The sequence below is a fragment of the Sinocyclocheilus anshuiensis genome, unplaced genomic scaffold (genome assembly GCF_001515605.1).
Source record: "Sinocyclocheilus anshuiensis isolate Anshui unplaced genomic scaffold, SAMN03320099.WGS_v1.1 scaffold697, whole genome shotgun sequence".
Lineage (NCBI taxonomy): Eukaryota > Metazoa > Chordata > Actinopteri > Cypriniformes > Cyprinidae > Sinocyclocheilus > Sinocyclocheilus anshuiensis.
Window position 1 is genome coordinate 800,612 of NW_015538036.1, and position 23,390 is coordinate 824,001.

Here is a 23,390-nt window from a genome sequence, read left to right on the forward strand (position 1 = left end):
ATTTTTAAGAATATTTAGATCATGGAAATTAAGTATCAAAATATTAGATACCTTAAAAAACTTGAATAAATAGTGCATAAACATTTTCTAACAAAAAGTGCAAAGTAACAACTAGAAAAAAGGAAAAATGCACAAAGAACTTGTATGGAGGTTTTTCCATCTACAGATTTTTGCCTGACCTTCTTTTCTCTGTAAGTTAAAGGTGCACACTATTGCTGAAAAACACAATCACTACTTAGCAGTCAGATGTCTGTATGCACAAAGGCAGAGATCCCTAAACAAGACCATATCTGCAGATTAAACTTTTTTTTTTTTTGTAGAGGCATTTTTTAAATTTGAACTAGCACCAACTAAACCATGTTTTGTACCATTTTCTAACAAAAAGTGCAAAGTAACAAGTAGAAAAAAAGAAAACTGCACAAAGAACTTGTATGGAGATTTTTCCATCTACAGATTTTTCCCCGACCTTCTTTTCTCTGTAAATTAAGGGTGCACACTATTGCTGAAAAACACAATCACTACTTAGCAGTCAGATGTCTGTATGCAAAAAGGCACAGATCCCTAAACAAGGTCATATCTTCAGATTAAACTTTTTTGTAGAAGCATTTTTTAAATTTGAATTAGCACCAACTACACCACGTTATGTACGAGAAGCTGCAAAAGACACAGGCGCAAGTGGAATTTAAAAAACACGATGACATAAATTTTTAAGGAAAAATAATGGGTGATATATTGTGTCACCAAAAATTATTGAGGTAATGTACATATATTGCGCGATAAGTCGATATATTGATTATTGCGACAGGCTTAATTGTGAGATTAAATTTAAAATAACAAATAACAAAAGTCACAATGTCAAGGCAATGTGAGATACAAAGTAACATTGTGAGACTAAGTCAAATTTTGAAATAATTGTGCAATTAGGAGAAATAAAGTTGCAATTGTGTGAGATGAAGTCACAATTATTTTTAGACTTTTGTCCCCACCTATCTATACTTCATTTCAAGTCAATTCTCAAAGAGGAATGCCAATCAAAATCTGCTAGTTGGGAAACTAGCACCAATGTTTTATTCTCAGTGCAGTCAAAACAACAACCTTTAACTTGGATTACACTGTCTGATACAGTGGGTACGGAAAGTATTCAGACCCCCTTCAATTTTTCACTCTTTGTTATATTGCAGCCATTTGCTAAAAATTTAAGGGGGTCTGAATACTTTCCGTACCCACTGTATGTTAATGCAGAATCTACTCTAACTGTACAGGCATATGTTTGAAGCAGGAAGTTTTAGAGGCAGTATCCTGTGTTGTAAGGTCATGCTGTTCTTAAGTTCTGTGGTTTTGTCAAAGGGGCAGTAAACTAAACCTGAGTTGTACCAGGAAACCATAACAGGTGCATCCTGAAGAAAAGGTTGTACATTCTAACTCAGTTTAACTGAGTCACTACAAAATGCATATTTTTCTTTTAGGGATAAGGGAATGAGAGGGAAAAGAGCTGATCGGACAAAAAATGTTCAATTTCATCAGCGGTCAGTAGCTTTCGGGAACTCATGTGCATGTGATTTCATGTTCTAGAGACATACATCCTTGTTTCCCATAAGTGACCATACAATGATAAAAACAAAAAAGAATTATTCGGTCCATGCTGTTTTAGGAAAAAAAATGTAGGAGTGTCATGTAACTTATTTTTTGTCGTATCATACTCCATAATACTTCAAGACAAAATTATATACAAAGCATGGAGAAAAGGAGTGTCATAAACATAGAGAAAGCATGAAAAAAAGAGTGTCATAAATCCCACTTGGACTCTTCAAAACTGTAATTATTGTGACCGCCAAGAGAAAAGAAAAAGTAATGCACTTTCTTCTCGCACTATGATTTAGTGCTGTTTGTGCCAAGCTGAGTATAATCCTTCTGAAAACTTCTAGAGACATACATCCTTGTTTCCCAAAAGTGACCATACAATGATAAAAACAAAAAAGAATTATTCGGTCCATGCTGTTTTAGAAAAAAAAATGTAGGAGTGTCATGTAACTTATTTTTTGTCGTATCATACTCCATAATACTTCAAGACAAAATTATATACAAAGCATGGAGAAAAGGAGTGTCATAAACATAGAGAAAGCATGAAAAAAAGAGTGTCATAAATCCCACTTGGACTCTTCAAAACTGTAATTATTGTGACCGCCAAGAGAAAAGAAAAAGTAATGCACTTTCTTCTCGCACTATGATTTAGTGCTGTTTGTGCCAAGCTGAGTATAATCCTTCTGAAAACAGAGCAGTAGCACTACATAAGTGGGGGTTTTGATGAAGATTTCTGCTTTGAATGCACTGAGGCCACTTATGGTGTTAGAAGAGTCCTAGTATTGTCAATGCACCATTTAATGTCACTCTAAGCCTAACCACAAACAACACAGGCAGACTTTGAATAGCTGAAGAGCGTTCCAGGGCAGAAAGCCACTTAACGACAGAGTCAAATGCAGCATTTGTTCTTCATCATTCCCATGAAAGCAGTTCTCCCATTTCTTCAATCAAATGAAAAATAGATATATATGGATTACAGTGTATCCATTATGGACTAGTAACATTTTTGCAAGAGTGCAAAAGTTCACTCTGCAGTCCCTTGTCTCATATAATCAAATAATTTCAATCTGAATCAGCACTGCATGGCCATTTATGTAATTATTTGAGAAGCATGATAATGTATGATATATGATAATGTACAGTCAACTGATCATTATCGCAAAACAAACCAAACCAATCAGGGTTCATTTTGCAATAATGACCGGCTGACTATACATTATTCTGCTTACAGTCTTAGATTAAAGAATCTAATTAATCTATGGGCAATTTTAGAGCAAGATGTGTCTGGGATTGAATGTGAGAACATACTATAGCTGTAATAAATGTGGTTCTGAATGATGCTGCAGCCAGGCCTTGTTGTTGTAAAAGATGGTAAATCTGTCTCAAAGATCTCAACAACTCTCTGGGTGGCTCTTCTATCATGAACAGCTTCTTTGCCAAATCAGATGGTAATGTTGGTGCTCAAGATGTTCTCAATGATGCTACAGAGAAAACATTACAAATCTCTTGCCACATTTCTCAAACACCTTAATACCAGAAGCCACTCTGTCTCGCTTATATTTTCAATTTATTGGAGTACCTTCACAAGAGATGTTTTATCCCTTTTCCCACATAATTACTAAACTTTCAAAACCCCTTATTGCTGTCTTAAAGATGCACTACATAATTATAGCTTCTCTGTCACCATCTGTGGCTGCAACCATTTGAGAAAAAAATTGAGGTAGGCCTACAGTATATCTACGGTTGACTGTGATCACCATATCAGAACTGATCTGTGATTTAACATCAAGACCCACTGACAGGAAGATGATGTATATCCAGAAAAAAATGTATAAAGTATGTGTAAGCAAATAGCATATCTTCCAGCTTTTGTTCAATAAAAAAATGGTACAACTTTCTGTCCACAAAAATGTTTGAAATTTAAAAATAAAATGAAGCTAATGCACTTAATGCACTTAAATGAATAGTTCAGCCAAAAATGACAATTCTGTCATCGTTTACTTACCCACACGTCATTGCAAACCTGTATTACTTTTGCAGAAAAGTAGGAACATCAAAGAAGTTATTTTGAATAATGTTGGTAACCAAACAGTTTTGGTTCCCTTTGATTTCCATTGTATTTTGCCCATAAAATGGAAGTCAATGGGAACCGAAACGGTTTGGTTACCAACATAATATCTTCTTTTATGTTCCACAGAAAAAAGACAGTCATACAAGTTTGGGATGACGTGAGGATGAATAAATAATGACTAATGTTCATTTTTGGGTGAACTATCCTAACTCAAAAAATTTTACACTTTGAAACATGGAGCGTAACTTCAGTGGGTGAGAAACAGACTAAATTTATTTTTGAATACTGTTGTTCTTAATCACTATTGTCCGTAAAGCCATCCATATGGACTTAAAATTGTACAAAACAAACCATGATTGCCCTATGTTTCTGATATGCCCATAAATTGGTTAAAAAAAACAAGCTGCAAACCAGCATCCTTCCTGAAAGCACAAAAGCATAAGGGTATTAAAGATGGGTATTTAAATAAGAAAGCCTTTGTAGTGTACCTGTAGTTTATGTTTTGCGTTACAGTATATTTTACAGTATTGATTTTCAGTTCGTCATTTCAGTGTTGTTCAGATAAGTCATCTAACTATAGATGTATTTAAACTTGGCAATATACATGTGATTAAAACACAATGATTAAATCATCTTTTACAGTGCATGTACACTTGACCATCCACCATTACAGCCTCACCTCAGCCTGTGTTAACATCCCCAGGTTTTTTAATATCTTTCTGTGGATCGGTGCCCTAGTTCCACAATTCTCTTGGCTTTAGTCTTCTCCTAGCACATTAATAAGTTCCATCTGTGGGTCTGTGGGATTTTTCTCCATCAAGCACAGAAATGTTTTACTGGACAAGAAGGAGAGGGGTACAGCACACTGTTGTACATTTTATTCAGCATTCGACAAGGCAGCCTCTGTTGTACCTTGGGCAGCAAGCCAGACTTCCCTAACTAATACGCTAATACAGCCACTAGTTGGGGTAAAAAGGTACTTTGCTCATGTTTGGGCAGCATTGTCTCCACTAGATTTGAACACACTCTTACCCACAAAAACACATAAATGCTTAAAGTCCTTTGTGCTCGCTGTGTAAGACTGCTGGAGCTCGGGCCAGGATTCTCAGTCTGCCTGGCCTCTCACTTCAAAGACCACTAGCTTCCTCCTCTGACAGGGAAATGAAAACACTAAGTGACTTCAAGAACACTCAAAGACTCTTGTGAAGACGGGGAACCTCTCTTGGGCTGGAAAGTGCTGCTCTGCTTGTGTTTGTGAAGGAAAATTGTGATGTAAAGTCTGCAACCCACTGAGGCATTCCTCACCAGTTTGGCATGAGCTGTGTGGTTGTTCAGTGTTCACTTGTGAGGTGACTTTTTAGAAAGACTATGGTAAACAAACACGAGCATACTGACACACTCACATGCATACACAACAATGCCAGAAATGTGTTGCAAAACAACTCAGGATTTACTGGAAAACTGTTTTCTGTTCTCTTGTACCAAAAAAGTCGTTTGAAAACACTTCTAGGCATCTGTTACAACATCTCCTTTGAGAGATGAGTAAAAGCTGAATTTTGGGAAAGGATGTAACTCCTACATTCCGGGAATGCTCTCTCTGTCATTCTTACTTTTTTCTTCCTGCATTGAATGGGATTTAATACACTCCAGGCTTTCATTGTACAAATCATGAGCATTGTGTGGAAAAAAAACATCTGTTGTCCGTTTAAGGATGATCGTCTGTTCTTGCTTGCGTCACTCACGTTGAAAGTGGAGGAAAAACTATGGAGGAAGCATACCAAAATGGCTCATGATGATTTTCAGTTTGTTTATTGTCCCTTAATTTACCATTTTCATGCCAGACTTCAAAATAGAAAAGATTCATGAATTTGTTTGACAGTCTTGGGATTGTTTCATGAATTGTTCTGATTTGAACTGCAGTTTACTGTCAGATTCGATTGTTTTGATGTAAACCTCCTCTTCATTATGAGCTGCCGCCCTCCCACACACACTCTGACAGTGTAAACTTGGCACATGTCTGTGTCTCACCGGCTCTTGGAATGTAAGAATCAGCATTCTGGGAAAAGCAAAATACTTAGTGAGAAGAACATACTGTATTGCAGCTCCAATAGCTTAAATGTGAGGAGGACTTATTTTTTTCTGATTCTTAAAGAGCATAACCGCAAAGGCATTTCCTGAAAACACATTTTATTTATTTATGTATTTTTCAAAAATACTCTACTTTTACTTCTGCTCTAGCTTCTGTACTGTTTCTGTTCTGTAAGAAATCTTAACTCTTATGTTAAAAAAATAAATAAATAAAAGTATCCTGTCATCTTATTGACCTACTGATCTTACGGTATATGGTCACACCTCAGTTTGGGAACCAATTCTCACATTAACTAACTATTAACTATGACAAAACTCCTATTTTGCTTATTATTAATAGTTAGAAAGGTCTAAAATATGGATATAATATGATCATGCAGAATTAGCCATTAATATGTGCTTTATAAATACTAATAAACAGCCTAGTAGATAACACTTTATTATACTGACCAATTCTCACTATTAATTGGTTGCTTATTATAGCATGCCTATTTATTAACATATTGGCTGTTTATTCTTACTATTAAAGCACATATTCTACATGACCATATTCTATATCCCTAATCCTACCCAATACCTAAACTTAACTACTATTAATAAGCAGCAAATTAGGAGTTTGAGGCAAAAAATTTAGTTAATGGTTTAATAGTGAGAATTGGACCTTAAAATAAAGTGTGACCACCTAATATGCATATACTAATAAGCAACTAGTTAATAGTGAGAATTGGTCCCTAAACTAGAGTGTTTACTAAAGTGTTTTACACACTAATGTGTGTGTGTGTGTGTGTGTATATTAGTGCTGTCAAATGATTAATCATCCAAAATAAAAGTTTTTGTTTGCATAACATATGTGTGTTCTGTGTATATTTATTATGTATATATAAATACACACACATACAGTATATATTTTGAAAATATTTACATGCCTATATTTATATTCATATAATTGATATTATAAATATATTTAATACATAAAAATAACATATTTTTCTGAAATATATACATGCTTGTGTGTTTATTTATATATACCTAATAAATATACACAGTGCACATATGTAAACAAAAACTTTTCTTTTGGATGCGATTAATCACGGTTAATCACGGTTAATCATATACATATATAAAATATTCACGATTCTTTGATGGTCACATAATATAACATGATATATAAACATATACTAATAAGCAACTAGTTAATAGTGAGAATTGGTCCCTAGAGTGTTTACTAAAGTGTTTTACACACTAATGTGTGTGTGTGTGTGTGTGTGTGTGTATTAGTGCTGTCAAATGATTAATCATCCAAAATAAAAGTTTTTGTTTGCATAACATATGTGTGTTCTGTGTATATTTATTATGTATATATAAATACACACACATACAGTATATATTTTGAAAATATTTACATGCCTATATTTATATTCATATAATTGATATTATAAATATATTTAATACATAAAAATAACATATTTTTCTGAAATATATACATGCTTGTGTGTTTATTTATATATACCTAATAAATATACACAGTGCACATATGTAAACAAAAACTTTTCTTTTGGATGCGATTAATCACGGTTAATCATTTACATATATACATATATAAAATATTCACGATTCTTTGATGGTCACATAATATAACATGATATATAAACACAGTTATACGTGTCACGCCCATGGACTGTCTGTGTGTGTTTTTGTCCCCACGTGCTCCCCGTGACCCAGTTTCTCCCATGTGTGGTTGTCTCATTTGGTTCAGATGTCTCTATTGTTTTTTACCTAGTTTAGTTCTGTATTAAACTGTTGTCTGCCCTATGTTCCCTTGTCCGGTGTTATATGTCTACCTTGATGTGCTACGTGTGTCTCCTGCCTGCTTTGTATTACCCCTTTCCTTGGATATTAAAGACTGTGATTTGCATTTTCCTCGTCTCCACGTTCCTTGCTCCTCTCTGTAGCAATCGTGACAATACGCATCACACATTTATATTTTTCTGTGTTTATATTAAATGTGTGCTGCACATATCTGTTTTTATCTTATCTATGTTTGCAGAGAAGCTTAGTATAGTATATCTGCAAAGAGCTAACTTGTGTTCAATGGTAAAAAATGAATAGATCTATTGGGATAAAGCAGAAATGGGAATCATCTGTATTCAGGAAACGTCTCTGATGTTTTGCTTAATTCTTAACCACCCAAACATTTGGTGTACAGTTCAGCAACAAAGAGACGCCAGTGTTGGACTGTTCAACACAAATACGATTAACTGGATTCTTCCTCTCATAAATGCAAGAGCCTCAGAGCCAGTGAATGTAGCCTTTATTTGGCAAACCCCAACCCATTGAAGGGGTTCCTGTAAAATATGAGGTAACGTCATTTGACCACTGAACTCAGAGCCTTGGATGAATGGCTTGCAGTGGCCTTCGAGGAGTCGAGGCACTTCAAGTCGGAAGATCTACACCCCCAACTTTCCTATAAAGAATTTTCCATTCATCCGTCCACACTTCCTTTCTGAATCTTTTTTTCAGACATACTATCCAGAGAAAAACACCTTCATATGTCTGGCATTATTTGAAAAGTCAAATAGTAAAACAAGCTCTGGGCATTCAGCCCTGTTATGGACCCATCTCTATGGTAACTAAGCTTCATATTAGTCCAAATAAAGAGTGCCATAAGCATGGGTTTAGAAGATGTTTAGCTTTAGTGTTTGAAGACACGTCTGGTGTGGATTAAGCTTGCTTTGTTTACAAGAGCCTGATTATTTGAATGCTAATAGAATGTCATGATATATCTCAGGACTGGTGTTGTCTGCTCAGTTTTACACACCACTGCTGATCTGACTATTGATTGACAGTTTAGTTAAAGATAGACCAATCCGCAAACCCCTATATAAGAATTTGTTTAGATAAAGGTGTTATCTAGACCTTTGCCTTACTTTAGCCCTATAGCCGAAGTAAGGACAGTTTTGTGCTCAACAACAAATATGGTGCAAACATGCCTCTTTTTTGATGCCTCTTTCCAAAGATTTTATGAATGTGGCTCTTTTTCACATATTTGATGAGTCAGCAGAAAAAAAGAAGTGAAAGGGGCACAAGGAGGGAATGTCTGTCATTTCAAGGGCCAGGAAACAACTACTCATATCCTTTTCACCTTTTGGAATCTTTCCTGTGTCACAATTCATCATATGGCGGTTAACAAAATTCGGTGTCTAAATTTGCAATATAAGCATTTTTATTTATGTGCTACACAATATCTACAATGTATACAAAAATATATTCCTCTCAGTGTTCACATTTAGGCACATAATATATTTTAGTTTACAAAACAAGTTTTCTTTTTTCTTCTGACTTACACTGTAGCACAAGCATTTCTTTTCAGTGTAGTACTGTACATGTTGTTCATTCATACACTGACGTCAGGGAACAAAAAACATTCCCTCAGAAGCAGCGGTGCTCTCTTTAGGGCCACATCTTGACAGTTTCCTGGCCTGACATTCTTCATGAGACACTTGAATAGGGAGTAAAGAAATAAACATGCTTGAAACTAAAATACTGAAACAAAACACTCTCTATATATATATAATGTATGTATGTATAGAACCTGAAAAGAATAAAAAACAAGACATAAGGATTAGACTCTACATACTTCACATGTAATATTGTTGTTTTTAGCAGGGATCCCATTTTAAAACCAGGGCAATGTTCTCTCAAACAATGCAAAACCTGCTCTAAAAATACTGTCCATTTAGCTGTCAATCAGCTGCAGCACTGAGAAAACAACTCCCTTGCTTTCCTTCTCTATCACTATCACTGTCTCGCCCTCCTCTGTTCAAGGCACACTGTAATTTGTTCTACAGATGGTGTAGGAATATCCCCCACTAACCAAAAAAATGCATCATCATAGATGATACAAGTGTAAAAATCCCATAGACTTAAATTGAAGGAAGGACCAGAGCCATATCATTGGCATATGAATTGGCATAAGAATTATTGTAAAAAAGTAGCCTACATTTTAATTGCCATTAAAATACCCATGTTTTCTAGTGCCAATGTGTAATAAGTAGGCCTATGTATTGTTTATAATACAAATATATTTTAATAACAGGCTAATATTAATTGCATTCTAATAGGCCTAATATTTTCCATGATACTCTAAAGATATTCTTTTGGGAGTAGGCTATATACAAATCTAAAACACAAAAAATACAGAACAGGGATCTGTAAAAAGTCTCTAAAAAAAATCACAATAGCCTATTCCACATAAATGAACAAATTACTCAATATATTGCTTTAAATTAATTGAATCAAATTACATACACATATTAAAGGTCACTGAATTTTGTTTATGGTACAGCATGTACAGCTTGTAATACAGAACAGGGATCTGTAAAAAATCACAATAGCCTATTCCACATAAATTAACAAATTACTCAATATATTGCTTTAAATTAATTGAATCAAATTACATACACATATTAAAGGTCACTGAATTTTGTTTATGGTACAGCATGTACAGCTTGTTGACGGTAAATTATTGCGTAATTTCTTTGACTGGAAACAGCAGTGTTGTAATGTCCTGCTGAAGTATGAATATGTTGTCATCAAGACAAAAAAAGTGCACAGACTAGCGAAAAATATAGGTGTGAGTTACAAAGAATCAGTAGTTGATGAAAGACTAATTAGGCACTATAGAAACAGCCAGTTGAGAGCGCATTAGAAACACTGGCAGACGGTCATGTGTCGTGTGATGCAGTGAATACAAGGAGATCGCCGTCTGGTCTTCAGAGGGTTAAATTTCACTTTGAGGGGGAGTTACCGAATCTGCAGTAACATCAGAGCACATTCCTCAGAGCTGCCAACATCCCTGGAATAAGACCTTCGCCGTCAATATCTCAGACCCATATCCCGGGAATATACCCTACTGCACCACCGAACGCGCGTCGACTCTGTTGTCAAGCCGCGTTTTCTCTGCCGGTTCGGAGTATGCGAGCTCCAGGATCCGCTCAATGTCTTAACGTAGGTGTGTATAACGTTTTCTAAATGAATGTACTAGCCTACTGTGTCAGAAAACCTGACGATTTCTGCCAGCTATTGAAACATATCTCGTGCTTTAAACAAACGAATGAACGGGAGGGAAAAAGAATTTGGGGTTTTATTTCATTTGTATTTCTTTTTTAATGATAGCGGTCTGTTTCCATTCACTGCAAGCAGGAGCTCTGTTACTGTCCTCATATATTGTCTTTCGCAATGCCGTCTTGTATGCTTTTTACAGATTTTCCACGGAAATACTGAAGACATTATCACAGTAACGCGTGCTAATGCTTTCTCACAGACCAGACAAATGTGACATTCTAACGTGCCTAAAAGAAGTGTTGCATGTTTAATTTACCGTTGAGTCGTCGACACATTCTTGAATCTTCAGGCATTTACAGGTCTTAGGAAAATGAGGAATATACCTCCTATTAATAGCTGTAGGAAATCTATCCCACGTCTATTTCTTTTTGCAGATAGAACCTGTTGATTTTAAACGATTCTATTTCAAATCTAGTGAAAAAATAGGTTGATACGACACTGATGTTGGCTGCTGGTCTGACCTAAATTCACAGATGTTTGCATTCATCAACAGTGACCACATCCGATGTCAAACAGCTTCATGTTGATACCACACTCATATGCATTTCTGAGGTATAGCTTATGGCATAAAATAAAACATGCAATAGCATGATCAGCATTTTGAATGTTTTAATATCTGTTTAAAAACAGCCTCCTCACCTTCATGTCTGAAGTTAAACTGTGAAACCTCATACAGTAGGCTAGTTTTGTATTTTCTCATTCAAGGTGCATCATCGCTGAAACCTAATTTTTTAGACTTCTCCGCAGACTCACAGGAGGCCCAAGGATGATAATGTCCTCATATACTATGTTATGACCTTAAATAATGCCCTGCTATTTTAAGTGGCACACAAGCTTAGGTGGTTCTGTTTACTTTTGGTTCCAGGTATGATCTCAGTTCCAGAGAATGTATATCATTAAGTCCTGGTAGATCTTAATGACACAGTGCAAGACTTGGAAAAGCTAAGCCTTTAAACGTGAGAACTGCTGGGGTGGCGTTAGAGTAAGAGTGATGAGAGGACGAGAGAAATTTCAGTCACTTTTAACTGTAAGGCCTACAGTTTCTTCCTTTCCCTGTATGGCATTTTCATCCTCTTTTCCTTCACCATCCCCCATAATACTATAAGAGGAGGAAATGCCACAGTAAATACGTTCCTGTTCCTCTCACAAAACTGGAAATGTCGAGAGAACATGTAACTCTTTTATAGTGAGCTCACTTTGATGTAGTCAGAATAAAAACCTACTTGAAACGTTGAAGGAAAACATCTTTGTTCCTCACATTGGATATGGACAGATGCTTTCAATCTTATTGAAAACAGCAAATTTGCTTTTACTTTACCAAGGACGAGTAGCCAACTCTTTTAACAGTTGAAAATGTGAATTACCGTTTAAAAATTATGCTGAGTATGACTCACGTCAAGACATTCTTCTTTCTCCTGTTGGTACAATGTGTGCTGTTTTATTGGAACCAGATGTTGGCACTCAACGTAGTTTCTCTTCTATCCCTCATTCTGAACTCTTCAAATGCTATCCAGCACCTTCACCCTCTTCCCTCTCTCTTCGTAAAAAGACCCAACATATTTCAGTGGAGAAAGTCGTCCAAAAAAAGAGAGAAACAAAGGCAACTTTCCATCACTTTGGACTTCAATAAGACTCTTCTCCACTAACTCTGCTGTCTCTTCCTGCCTTTTATTAGACAAAAGGGACTGCTATTGTATTTCATTGTGGACATATATAGGTCAGTAGAGAAGTCATGGCAGCTCTTTTATGTTTAGAGTGGTATTTTACTGTGGTGGCCACATGCTGAGGTAAGTGACCTTTGCCCCAAGTGTTTGTTTGTACTGCACTTTCCCCCCCTCCAAAAAAAAAGAAAGAAAGTGGAAGCCTTTGCTTTCACCATTATCTGCTGAGATAACACTTAACCTCCACACACTTAAAGGGATAGTCCACCCAAAATAAAAAATTGTGTCTATATTAAACAAACATCATTTCAGTAAATTATTGTGTGAAAAGAGGATTTTCCTTTGCTTGGTATTCCATAAAGAGTTTGTTTTGTCACTAGATGACCCTAGTTATGGTGTAACTCCACACACTTAAAGGGATAGTCCACCCAAAATAAAAAATTGTGTATATATTAGATATATTTAAGAGATGCTCTGATCAACCGGCCAGGGACTGGAATCAGACGATTTTCTGTATGATCTATGTACAGAAGTTACAGTCTCCAAATATATTATATATTTGATATTAAAATATATTTTTTGTGTTCCATAGAAGAAAGTCATACAGGTTTGGAATGACATAAGGATGAGTACATGATAGAATTTAAGTTTTTTGGGGTGAACTACCTTTTTGAATGTGTGGCGGTCACATTTTATCCTCTCAGATAATGCAGGAATCAAACGCTTCCTTATCTGGCTATAAACCCATTTTCTTTCTTTCCTGGATGGTCTCTGATAAATAAGGTGTAGATTTCTCCATGGAATCAACTTTTACAATGACTTTCGGATTATCAGAAGGTGCTTTGACCCATGACAGGACAAACTCTCCTTGTCCTTGTTTAGGACAGAAACTTTGGAAACCGTTAGGACATTTTGCTGCATTTTTGCCTTTACTGAAGCGCTCCATTTCGCCTTTTTTTACAAACCGCTATTTACAATATAGGTTCACAAACGACATACTTTAATCCTCTGTAAGTACATTGAGTCCAAGGTTTGTGTATAAAACACAGGTATTTAGTCTGTTCATTTCGTATCTCTTGAGCAATCCTGTGGCTTACTGTACTGTTTGTCTTCATTTCATGCCATTAAACATCATTTCAGTAAATTATTGTGTGAAAAGAGGATTTTCCTTTGCTTGGTATTCCATAAAGAGTTTGTTTTGTCACTAGATGACCCTAGTTATGGTGTAATGGGCTAGGCAGTGTTTGTACACCAGACGTTTTAATGCTTCTTTTGTAGCAGGTCTGGAACACCTGAACGACCACACAAGCAGAGAGCTAAAATTATGGGTTACTGAGCTTTATAAATGTTTTTAATTTTAAAAACCTCTACTTATCATGGTACCTCATGCATGCTGAGAAGATTAATTGTATAATGATTTCCTGTGAGAAAGCCTGCATGACATATTCAGCCTTCATTTTGAGAAATCAACGTACAGGGTATGCCTTAGTAGTACGGTTACACTTTGAGGACCCCAGAGGTTTAATGAGGGGCAGTCTGACTAGATGTCTATGAATATCATTCTACAACACTTTAGGAGTGGGTTTGGTTTCCTTCTGCTGTGCTATTTGAAGCACAAGTTAAAGTATCTAGCCTGTAGTACAATAACATTGTACTATTCTAGTACTCAACAGGAATTTGGTACAGTTGCACTAATTTATTGCTTTCAGGTTTGGATTAATATTCTGATTTATAAGTATAAATGGATAAATGTAAATGTAGCGGAATTTTAATGTTAATAGACTTTTATGCTGTATATATTTTATACTGTATGTGAAATAGATTGGTTTATACATTCATCGAGGCTGCATTTATTTGCAAAAATGCAAGGAAAACAGTAATATTATGAAATACAATTTAATCCTGTGATGTAAATACTGAATTTTCAGCAGCCATTACTCCAGTCTTCAATGTCACACGATCCTTCATAAATCATTCTAATATGCTGATTTGCTGCTCAAGAAACATTTATTATTAGCAGTGTTGAAAACATTTGTGCTGCTTTGAATCCTCTATGTATTTGATTCGTCTTTTTGAAAAGTGAATTGTAATTGTTTAACATTTCTTCGGAGGCTTTGTGTGTGCTGTGTGCCTTGCCCTCATTTTGTTTGATTATGTGTATTGGATGATGGATTGTGTGTTTGCTGTGCAAAGCCAGCCTGCGAGTGCAGCACTTTGAAAAGAGTTGCCCATACCTGTCAAGGGTTGCCATAGCAACTCTCACAATCCAAAGCCATAAGGGTCATACAATAATTGGCTAGCCACATGTTACATTAGGATTGCAAAATGTTACAAGAATCAATATCATTATCACCTCAGCCTCCAGCTTCTTCTCTGATCTCCATTCTCAAACAGGTCATTAGCCTCAGCCAGTAACTGAAGGAGTCTTAAATGCGGAGGTGTTCTGAGGCCATTAAATACATCGATCGGTCCTGCATGTGGCATGAGTACAATCGAGTCTTTGTTCCTGGTACACTGTGTGTTCCTTCTAGTTATCCAGTGTCCTGTTGACAACTGACAACACACCCCTGGAGAGTTTGTCTATCCAGTGTGTTTACCTCAGAGCTATGAGATTCTTGGCATTGAGCTGAGGAGGATGTGTCTTGGCTTTCCTTTTTTTCATGGGGATATTTACGCATACTCCATAGCTTATGTTAAGCGACAGCCTTGGGGCCAGGGACAGGGAAGAGGAAAGATGGTGTTTATATACCCATTCTTAGTCCTCTCCGGCTCCAGTGCTGAAGACCCGCTGAGAAGCCAGGGAGGAGAAAATGGACAGGCCAGGTGCAAATATTTATGTTTTTCTTGCGCTTTGACCAGGAAGTACTAAAGTCATGCGAGGAAGAGTGCAAAAAATGTTTTAAAGGTACAAGAGCCCATATACAACACCTTATGCCTCGCCATATGGTTGGATGGAATATAGAGTTCACTAAGTTTTATTGGCCAGCAGAAGAGCATGAATTGTCAGTTTAGACAAAAGGGTCCAATTCTGTGCTTGAGACAATGTAGTCATTGTAAAATGAGACTTTTTGAAGAATTTAGACCACAGTTTATGAAGTGGTAATGGATAATATGTTTTTGTAATTAAATGTCACATTTATTTTTCAGATGTAACACGTTAGGAGGTTTTGCTTGTGTCGAAGCAAACAAAACAAAACACTGCACTGGTGCGAGGTCTGTCTATAGGGATACACTAATTCATGCAAATGTTTACATTTTTCTCTTATGTTTCCTGTATACTGTGTTTCTGTGCATTGGACAAGCTCCAAAAATGAGCAGAAACTATAAACAATGACAACTTTTACTTTTTAAAGCTTTTCGCACTTTGCGGTTTATTAAAGCGTGTTGAGTGAAAAGGATGTGTTTTATTATCAATGTTATTAATTATAATTATTACAGCGAAATTAATTTGTAAATAACTGTACTCTTAGTAAAAGTATACACTGATCAAAAATTTGTGGTCAGTAAAATCATTACGTTTGGGGTGTTATTTAAGAAATTCGTATTTTTATTAAGCAAGAAACCAAGACTTTCGCATTGTTACAAAGTTGTGTATTTAAAATATATGCCGTTCTTTTGACTTTCTGTTCGTTAAATTCATTATTCATCATTGATCATGACAAATGTTTCTTAATTAAGCACCTAATGAGCATATCAGACGGATTTCTTAAGGATCATGTGACACTGAAAACTTGAGTAATGGCTGCTGAAAATTTAGCTTTGCCATCACAGAAATACAATTTAAAATATGTTATTTTAAATTGTAACAATTTTCGTGACTATTTTTACTGTGTTTTTGATCGAATAAATGCAGTCTTGGTGAGCATAAGGGACTTCTTTCAAAAACATGGGGGGAAAAATCTACCCAAAACTGTAGTATAGATCATTAGCCTAATTATGTTGTTTGCTATTAACGTAACGTAGCAACTTGCCACTTCAGATTCTGCAGTATTTATTTACAGGCATTTCACAGCAGCTTGAAGCACAGATCATCCAGTCAGATTTTGTTCTGTTGTAATATCTTTTAAAACGTATTTCTGTGATGGCAAAGCTGAATTTTCAGTAGCCATTACTCCAGTTTTCAGTCAGAATTACTTGTTTACTACAATGAACCATCACTTGTCTTTGATGCACCATGTCAGTATCTTTCAACTGTGTCGGTTTCTGTTACTACTCACCTTTGAACACCTGAATGAATTCAGTACTGAATGGTTTAGAAATCCTTCTGGGAATTTAGTGCTCATAAAATGATAATGCTAAGATAATGGCATTTTAAAGATATCTTTGTACTCTCTATCGACCAAATTACCTAAACGTGTATGGATGTAAATGTGGTTCTCGCAATCTGGTATTTGAATTGTTATTTAGGTGTGCCCGCTAACAGTGGCAGTGTGCTAGATACAAACACAGTATGTTTTCTCTCGTCTGTTGTTGTAGACTTAATAGGATCAGGATGTCAGCTAGATAGAGACCAAGACTTTATTCCTGTCTAGGACATTTTAATAGCTCGCCAGCATGACACATTCTTCCCTTTTGCCAGGAATAAGGGAAGGACACTGCATTTGTGGATGTTTTATGCCATGGTTGCTCTGTCTACCATGAGTTGCCAACAGCTGTCATTCAGAGGAAGAGCAGCTGGTACTCTTTACTCTTATAATAGAATCTGCTCAGTAGTTCTAGATGACCAGCAGAAGTCTGGGGTCACATGAGGGTCGCCAGTGTGAGAGGTGAAGTTGATTATGGGTTAGGAACTATTTATGTCTGGTGAGACACAAAGCATATCATTTTGAGTTGGACTAGATGACAAATTTGATTACGAGAAAATGAAGGTAGCCTATTTTTGAAACTGTGCATTTATTTGAAACTTTGATTAACAAATGACCACTTTTAAAAAGTGTTTTAGTTTTATTTATGTTTATTGAATTAACTTTTATTTTTATATTTTAGTTACATTTTTAGTAAAGTGCTTAATTTTGTCATGTGCTTTTGTAATTTTGTGTAATTTTTTTAGAGCTTTATTTAGTGCTTCAACTTATTTCAGGTATTTGCCAAGGCGACATTTCTAATTTTCCTTTAGTTTACATTTTCATCTAATATTTATATTTTATTTGTTTAGCTTTTCTTCAAAAAACAACAGTTTGTTTTAATAGTTTGAGAAGGTTAATAAGGTTATTATGGTTAATCTGTTAACAATATTAACATTCTAGTTGTTTTTTAATTACAGAACATTATTTCCACATTGTGTGGAATGTTCCACAGGAAAGATATTTCAAGGAAAAGTGTTGGAGCCTGTATATTTATAGGCAGCTTGAGTCAGTGGATGGATGAGGGTAAAAACATCCCAAATTTTTATGTATGAGTGGCTTGGACTTTTTGTTTTTTGATTGAAAACAAATGTTCAAGTCTGTGGTATGAAGAAGGTGGAGAATGAATAGATCCCAGATGGAAGGGAAGCTCTGACTTCCTGTCTTTGGGTACAGGGCAGGATAATTGCAGTGCAGAGACAGCGGGCGATAGAGGCAAAGGGTACTACGGTCCTGTAATGGATATGCCAAGAAAGGACAGGTTAGAGAATACAAAAATGTCTCAGTGACCTATCAGCTCAGATAAGTCTCTAGGAGAGCCAGTTATCTGAATTAACTCAAAACATGAATCACGTGGTGCGTTCAAGGCAGCGAGTGGAGAGTATTTATGGCTGAACAATGCAGTCACCACAGCAAAATGCTCTGGAGTCCAGGATGTTTATTCAGCTTCTGTTTAAGCACAGCTACTTTGATTTATAGTATTCCCTGTGTATTTATTCAGTCCGCTGGAATGAAACCAGAGCAGGTTAGCACATTACCTAACCAGTATGAGTTCAGAGAGCAAGTCATCAGCACACGCTAAACAAAATTCACCAACTTCCGACATGGAATTCATCATCAGTTATTGTCATTAGAGTGCATGCCAGTGTTTCATGAATACGACAATGAACACAGCGCAAGCTGTAATGCAAACAAATGACTCTTATGAACTGGTTCTTTTTAATGATTCATTCAGAGTCATCACAGTTGGCTCCTTCACTGAAACTCTTAAATATTTTGCAAAAAGTATTGATGATTGTTTACCATATGTGGTCCAAATGTAAAGTTGAATAGACTTTAAGTTGGGGTGACATATTGGAAACATAATAAACAAACAGATTTTTATCCCCCCCCCCCAAACAAGCAGAAATATTCTTACAAAACAGAGTGATGTTTATAAGTTATGATACAAATGTAATCAGGATCACTATATGAATCACATCATCAATGAATTTATACTTAATACAACAACATAAACTAGTTTATATCATTTCAATCATTGGAATTTGACAGCTGAAAAAGTAAATGTTTCATCCTAGTAACAAATAGCTACTAAGCTACTGAGGACTTCTAAAAGCTACTAAATCTTTTTCCTGTTTTGATTTCTCTCGCTCTTTCTTTCCTCTTCAGTGCGGGCACAGCTGAGCATGGTCCACTGCTGAGTTAAGCTGTGGTGCACACACTGCAGAGAGGAGAGCAAGAGTGCTTCAACTGATCCTGTCTTCACACTTGTTTTGCACAAGGCTGGCCTCCAAGCATGTCTGCAGAAGTGGAATCCAGCACAACCCCGGTCGAGCAGGCACCTTTCAAGACACCCTCCAAAAAAGAAAAGAAAAAGGGTATGTGACAGGGCAGGGGTCTTCACTTGGCACATCTCAGTATCTTGCTCTGTTGGTATACAGGCCAGACCTTGGGTTCATACGGTTCAAATGCAAATGGTTCAAATACTTTTACATCATTTTTTCTCAAGCACAGCTTTGCCAATCATTGTTTAAAAGGCTGCGATCTTTTTTCTCTTTTTTTTTTCATTTTACTTAATTGGTGGTTCCTGAGTGAAACTTCTCCATTATAAGATGATATGTAATGTATTGTTATAAGAGAGTACAAAAACTTGTAAGTAGATGTCTTTGCTGACCTACTTGTGTCTACTAGTACATCATTAGTGGTATAGTGAGTGTCCCGCTGAGGTTTACTGTGAGTCTCTTGCTGTGTGTGAGTGTGTGAGCTAGCGTCCACGTCCCCAGTGCACCTACAAAAACCATGCTTGATCCACAACAAACATGTAATGAACCTGAGGTAAAACTAAGCCCTCATAAGAGTTTTGAAACCTGAAAATACTTCTACCACCTCCGTAAATGAAAAGGCAGCTTGTTTGGAGATTTGATCTGAGAATTTACATGAAGTTAAGAGCTGGTTAAGAAAACCATTTTGAGATTACATCCATGATTTATGGTTCAGTCTGGAATCCAAAGGATTTGCCATATTGTTCTCTGGCTGTACAGTTGGAAACAGATAAAAATGATTTAATAGTTATGTATTAACCTAAATTCACCAGTTTATTAAAAAATGCTAGCTTTCTTTGGAAGGTTTCAGTTGTTTTTTTTTTGTGGAATTTTAAGCATGGGTGGGCTTTTTATTAGTTTCACAGGAAACTGCTTTAAGCCTTTTGACATTTTAATATTTTTATATATTTTGATGTCCTCATCTCAGATGTGCCGGTTTAACTTATTTATCTATTTGAATGTATTACCTTTTCCCTTCTATAGAGCACAGTTAGAAACATTGTGCTTGTTTGCAGCCTAATTGCAATGGTAAAAGCAAATGACAAAATCTTGTAGTACAAAATTCAAGCACCATGTTTTCTGTATTCTCATAACTTTAGCATATTTTCAGCAAATGTTGGATATTAGATCAGACTTTCTCTATTTAAATCTAATCTGAATCACTTTTTTGGTACTTAAATGCAAAGCTGACGCAGTAGTAGCATGATGATTACGCAATTATGTTTATGACCTAGTGATTACAGTTGACAAAAGAAGGTCTTTCTGGTACAATAAGGCACCAAGAGGACTATTTGAAGAGGACTATTGGAGATTCCTTGACATGTCGTGTAGCGCAGGGCAAAGTTGGCAAACAGCCACCTGCAGAAACTTAAAATCCTCTGTCCAGAGCTCCAGGGGCCTCTTTGACCCAGTATTTCTCTGGATTTATTTTTCTAAGCTGGAACCTGGTGCACAGTGGTATTGTTTGTCTTGCCTAGCTCTTTCATACCAATTTCCACAATACCTTCCAGCTGCGACTGCAAGACACTCTCCAACATGTCTATTTATGAGCCTTTTCCACAGGCATGAAAACAAGCAGAATGATTCCCACAGTCTCACGCTGAGGAGCCAGCAGTGATTTGGGTGATGAGGTGCATCTGGGGTTGAAGGAGGTCTTTCATAGTCATGTGTTGGACATAGAAACAAAAATATAATGCTGCAACATCACGTTCGATCTTTCAGCCACATCGTTATTGCAGTTCATGTATAGGCCTATTTTTCTTTCATATCTTTAACTTTTTTATAGATGGATATGTTTTTGGCTTTTAAGTCAACTCTTTGATTTAGACTGGCAAAAAAATGGCATAGCTTTCCTTCATGATCAGGCTCATTTGTGAGCAATAGGCCATTTTTCAGTATGTTTGTCATTTCTCTGCCCACTTCATCTCATGGGTTCTTTATTTTCATTTATTACATAAATACATTAATAAATGACAGTTGACATTGAACATGAATAAATACGTAAAGAAGTCAGACACAAAACAGAAACAGAAAATAGATCTAACAAAGGCCGATTTCCAGTGAAATATCTTCCCAGTCATCTGTGATGCCTTTAAGTCCATCATTATGTGTGTATTTTGGTGTAACTGAGTGGCAGTTTCTCTTTGCAGGTGATGAGGATGTGGGATGTGAAAGCATCTGAAATACACAATTGAGTTTAGAGTTACAGTGTTTCATCCATTTGTTTATGTAAAAACAAATATGTTTATGAATGCCAAAAGTAGCAAAAATGGAGAGTATGTGAGCCCTTCACAATGTTAACAAGGTAAAAGTGCTATAAAGTCATGGGATAGCTTTAATGTTTAATGTTACTGGGTATGTTTATGCATAATCCCAAGTAATAATTAAAAAAAATCTAACAATACAGATCATCAATTCACTATTTCCTCAATATCCTTATATCCTCAACTGAATAGAGCTGCTCACACATGCGTGTTCTAAAAAGAGGAAAAGACACGATTGTTAGGAAACTAATTTGAAAGTTAACATTTATTGACATTTTAAGAAAGAAATCATTTACCTGTTGAGAGTGATCGTCTGTGTAGTTGAATGGCTGAGCTCCAGAAAATGAATAATGAGGTGACTTTGACAGTTACAGATTTGAAAAACAAAAAGGCGGGAATGAAGAACCTTAAAGTCTAACACAATGTACCATTTCAGCGTAAAGGTGTTCTTCAGTATGATATGGTTCTAAATAGAACTGTTGTTACATGTAAAGAACTCATATTTTTAGTGTCTATTTAAGGCAAGCACATATTTACAGGTATTATATGTTCGCGTTGGTTGGGAGTTGTAGAGCAGAAACCTCAAGCCTGTAGAGTTCCTGCATGGGATGAATGTCAATGCTGTCCCTCAGCTTGGCCACAGAAGGCACGAGGTCTGGGCCTCCGCCAGGCTGTTCTCTCTCAGTCTCTTTTTGTTTCTCTGTGTCTGGCTTACTCCCTCTTTCTCCGCTCCGCCTCTGCCATCTCAGCAGCGCCACTGGCCAAAATGGGACATCGCCACATAGTCAGCTGAGCTCTGAACTGAGACACAGGGCAGACAGACAAAATAAAATGGCAAAAAGTCCAGAGAATCAAAAGGCTAGTAGAGTTAGATGATAGTGAAAAGACCCAATGAAGAGGAGAGGAGTTGCTTCCGAGGAAGAAGGACGGAACTAATAATGTGCAAATAATGTGGCACATATTCAAAACAACACAATTTCAGGGCTAGAATGTGGCCAGACATTTATATTAAAACATGTATTGATAGGAACTAGGGATGTCAATTTTCGATCATTTCCATGATCGACCGTTGTTTAAATTAACGATCAATTAATCGATTAATCGTTAACCTTAATGCTGCAAAAATGCGTCTATTGCAGCGGCAAGACAGGATGTGCAAAAGCCACTCAAAAGAAAACCGCTTTCTCACCCGAATTAAAGGGGTTTAGTCTGAATAAAATGCTAGTAGCAGGATTGTAAAATGAATAGATGTGATTATGATCATTTGATAAAATGAAGAGAGCGCGCCGTATGTTTGAGATAATTTTACTTTGTTTCCTATCCCGTCACGGAGACCGCTGAACGCGCCTCTTTAAATGGTTTCGTGGAGCTCGTTGTTGTATTTTAAAACACAATTGCAATGTTTTCAACTGATATTATGACATTTAAAATAAAATTATCCCAAACGTAACTTTGGCGCGTATGGCTGTGCTGCGCAGTCAGTGAACCGCTGCCATCTGCGCTGCTGCAGCAAAACACACTGTTGCTCACATGAAACATTTTATGTGAGTATTATATGACCAGTTCTTAATTTAATCCTGCTGGATCCTATTCCGGAAAATGTCATATTTAGAATTTTTGCATTCCGGTAGGCCTAACGTTATTTGTTTTAAAAAATCGGGCATTTACAGTGCATTAGATCGTGACAGTGCATGCGTGCGTGCATACGAGAACGAGCGAGCACGGGTTTGGCTAGATGCATTTGGAGGTTATTGCTCACGTCTCATTCGGCAAAAATCCAAATGTTTCCATATTCGCAATGCATTTGAATGTTAAACTATTATTTATAATGTAAACTAGGCTTGTACTTTACACGCATTCGCATATAGACGGAAAAGATCATCCTCTTCACATGAGCAAAAATGTCCTTGGCATAACAGCAGAGTGGACCGGTATAC

The 23,390-nt window shown here is 36.4% G+C and overlaps 1 protein-coding gene across 2 annotated transcripts in view; it reads left to right on the plus strand.

The window, feature by feature from the left end:
* The first annotated feature begins 10,394 nt into the window (after window positions 1-10,394).
* Window positions 10,395-23,390, plus strand: part of LOC107680600 (disabled homolog 2-like) — a 29,213-nt gene continuing 16,217 nt past the window's right edge. Inside the window, exons 1-2 of one of the 2 annotated variants that reach the window (XM_016476543.1) lie at window positions 10,395-10,751; window positions 19,038-19,246. In XM_016476543.1, the coding sequence (XP_016332029.1) occupies window positions 19,165-19,246 (82 nt within the window). In that variant the 5' untranslated portion in view covers window positions 10,395-10,751; window positions 19,038-19,164. The remainder of the gene's footprint in view (window positions 10,752-19,037; window positions 19,247-23,390) is intronic. The other variant, XM_016476550.1, reaches the window with a different exon arrangement.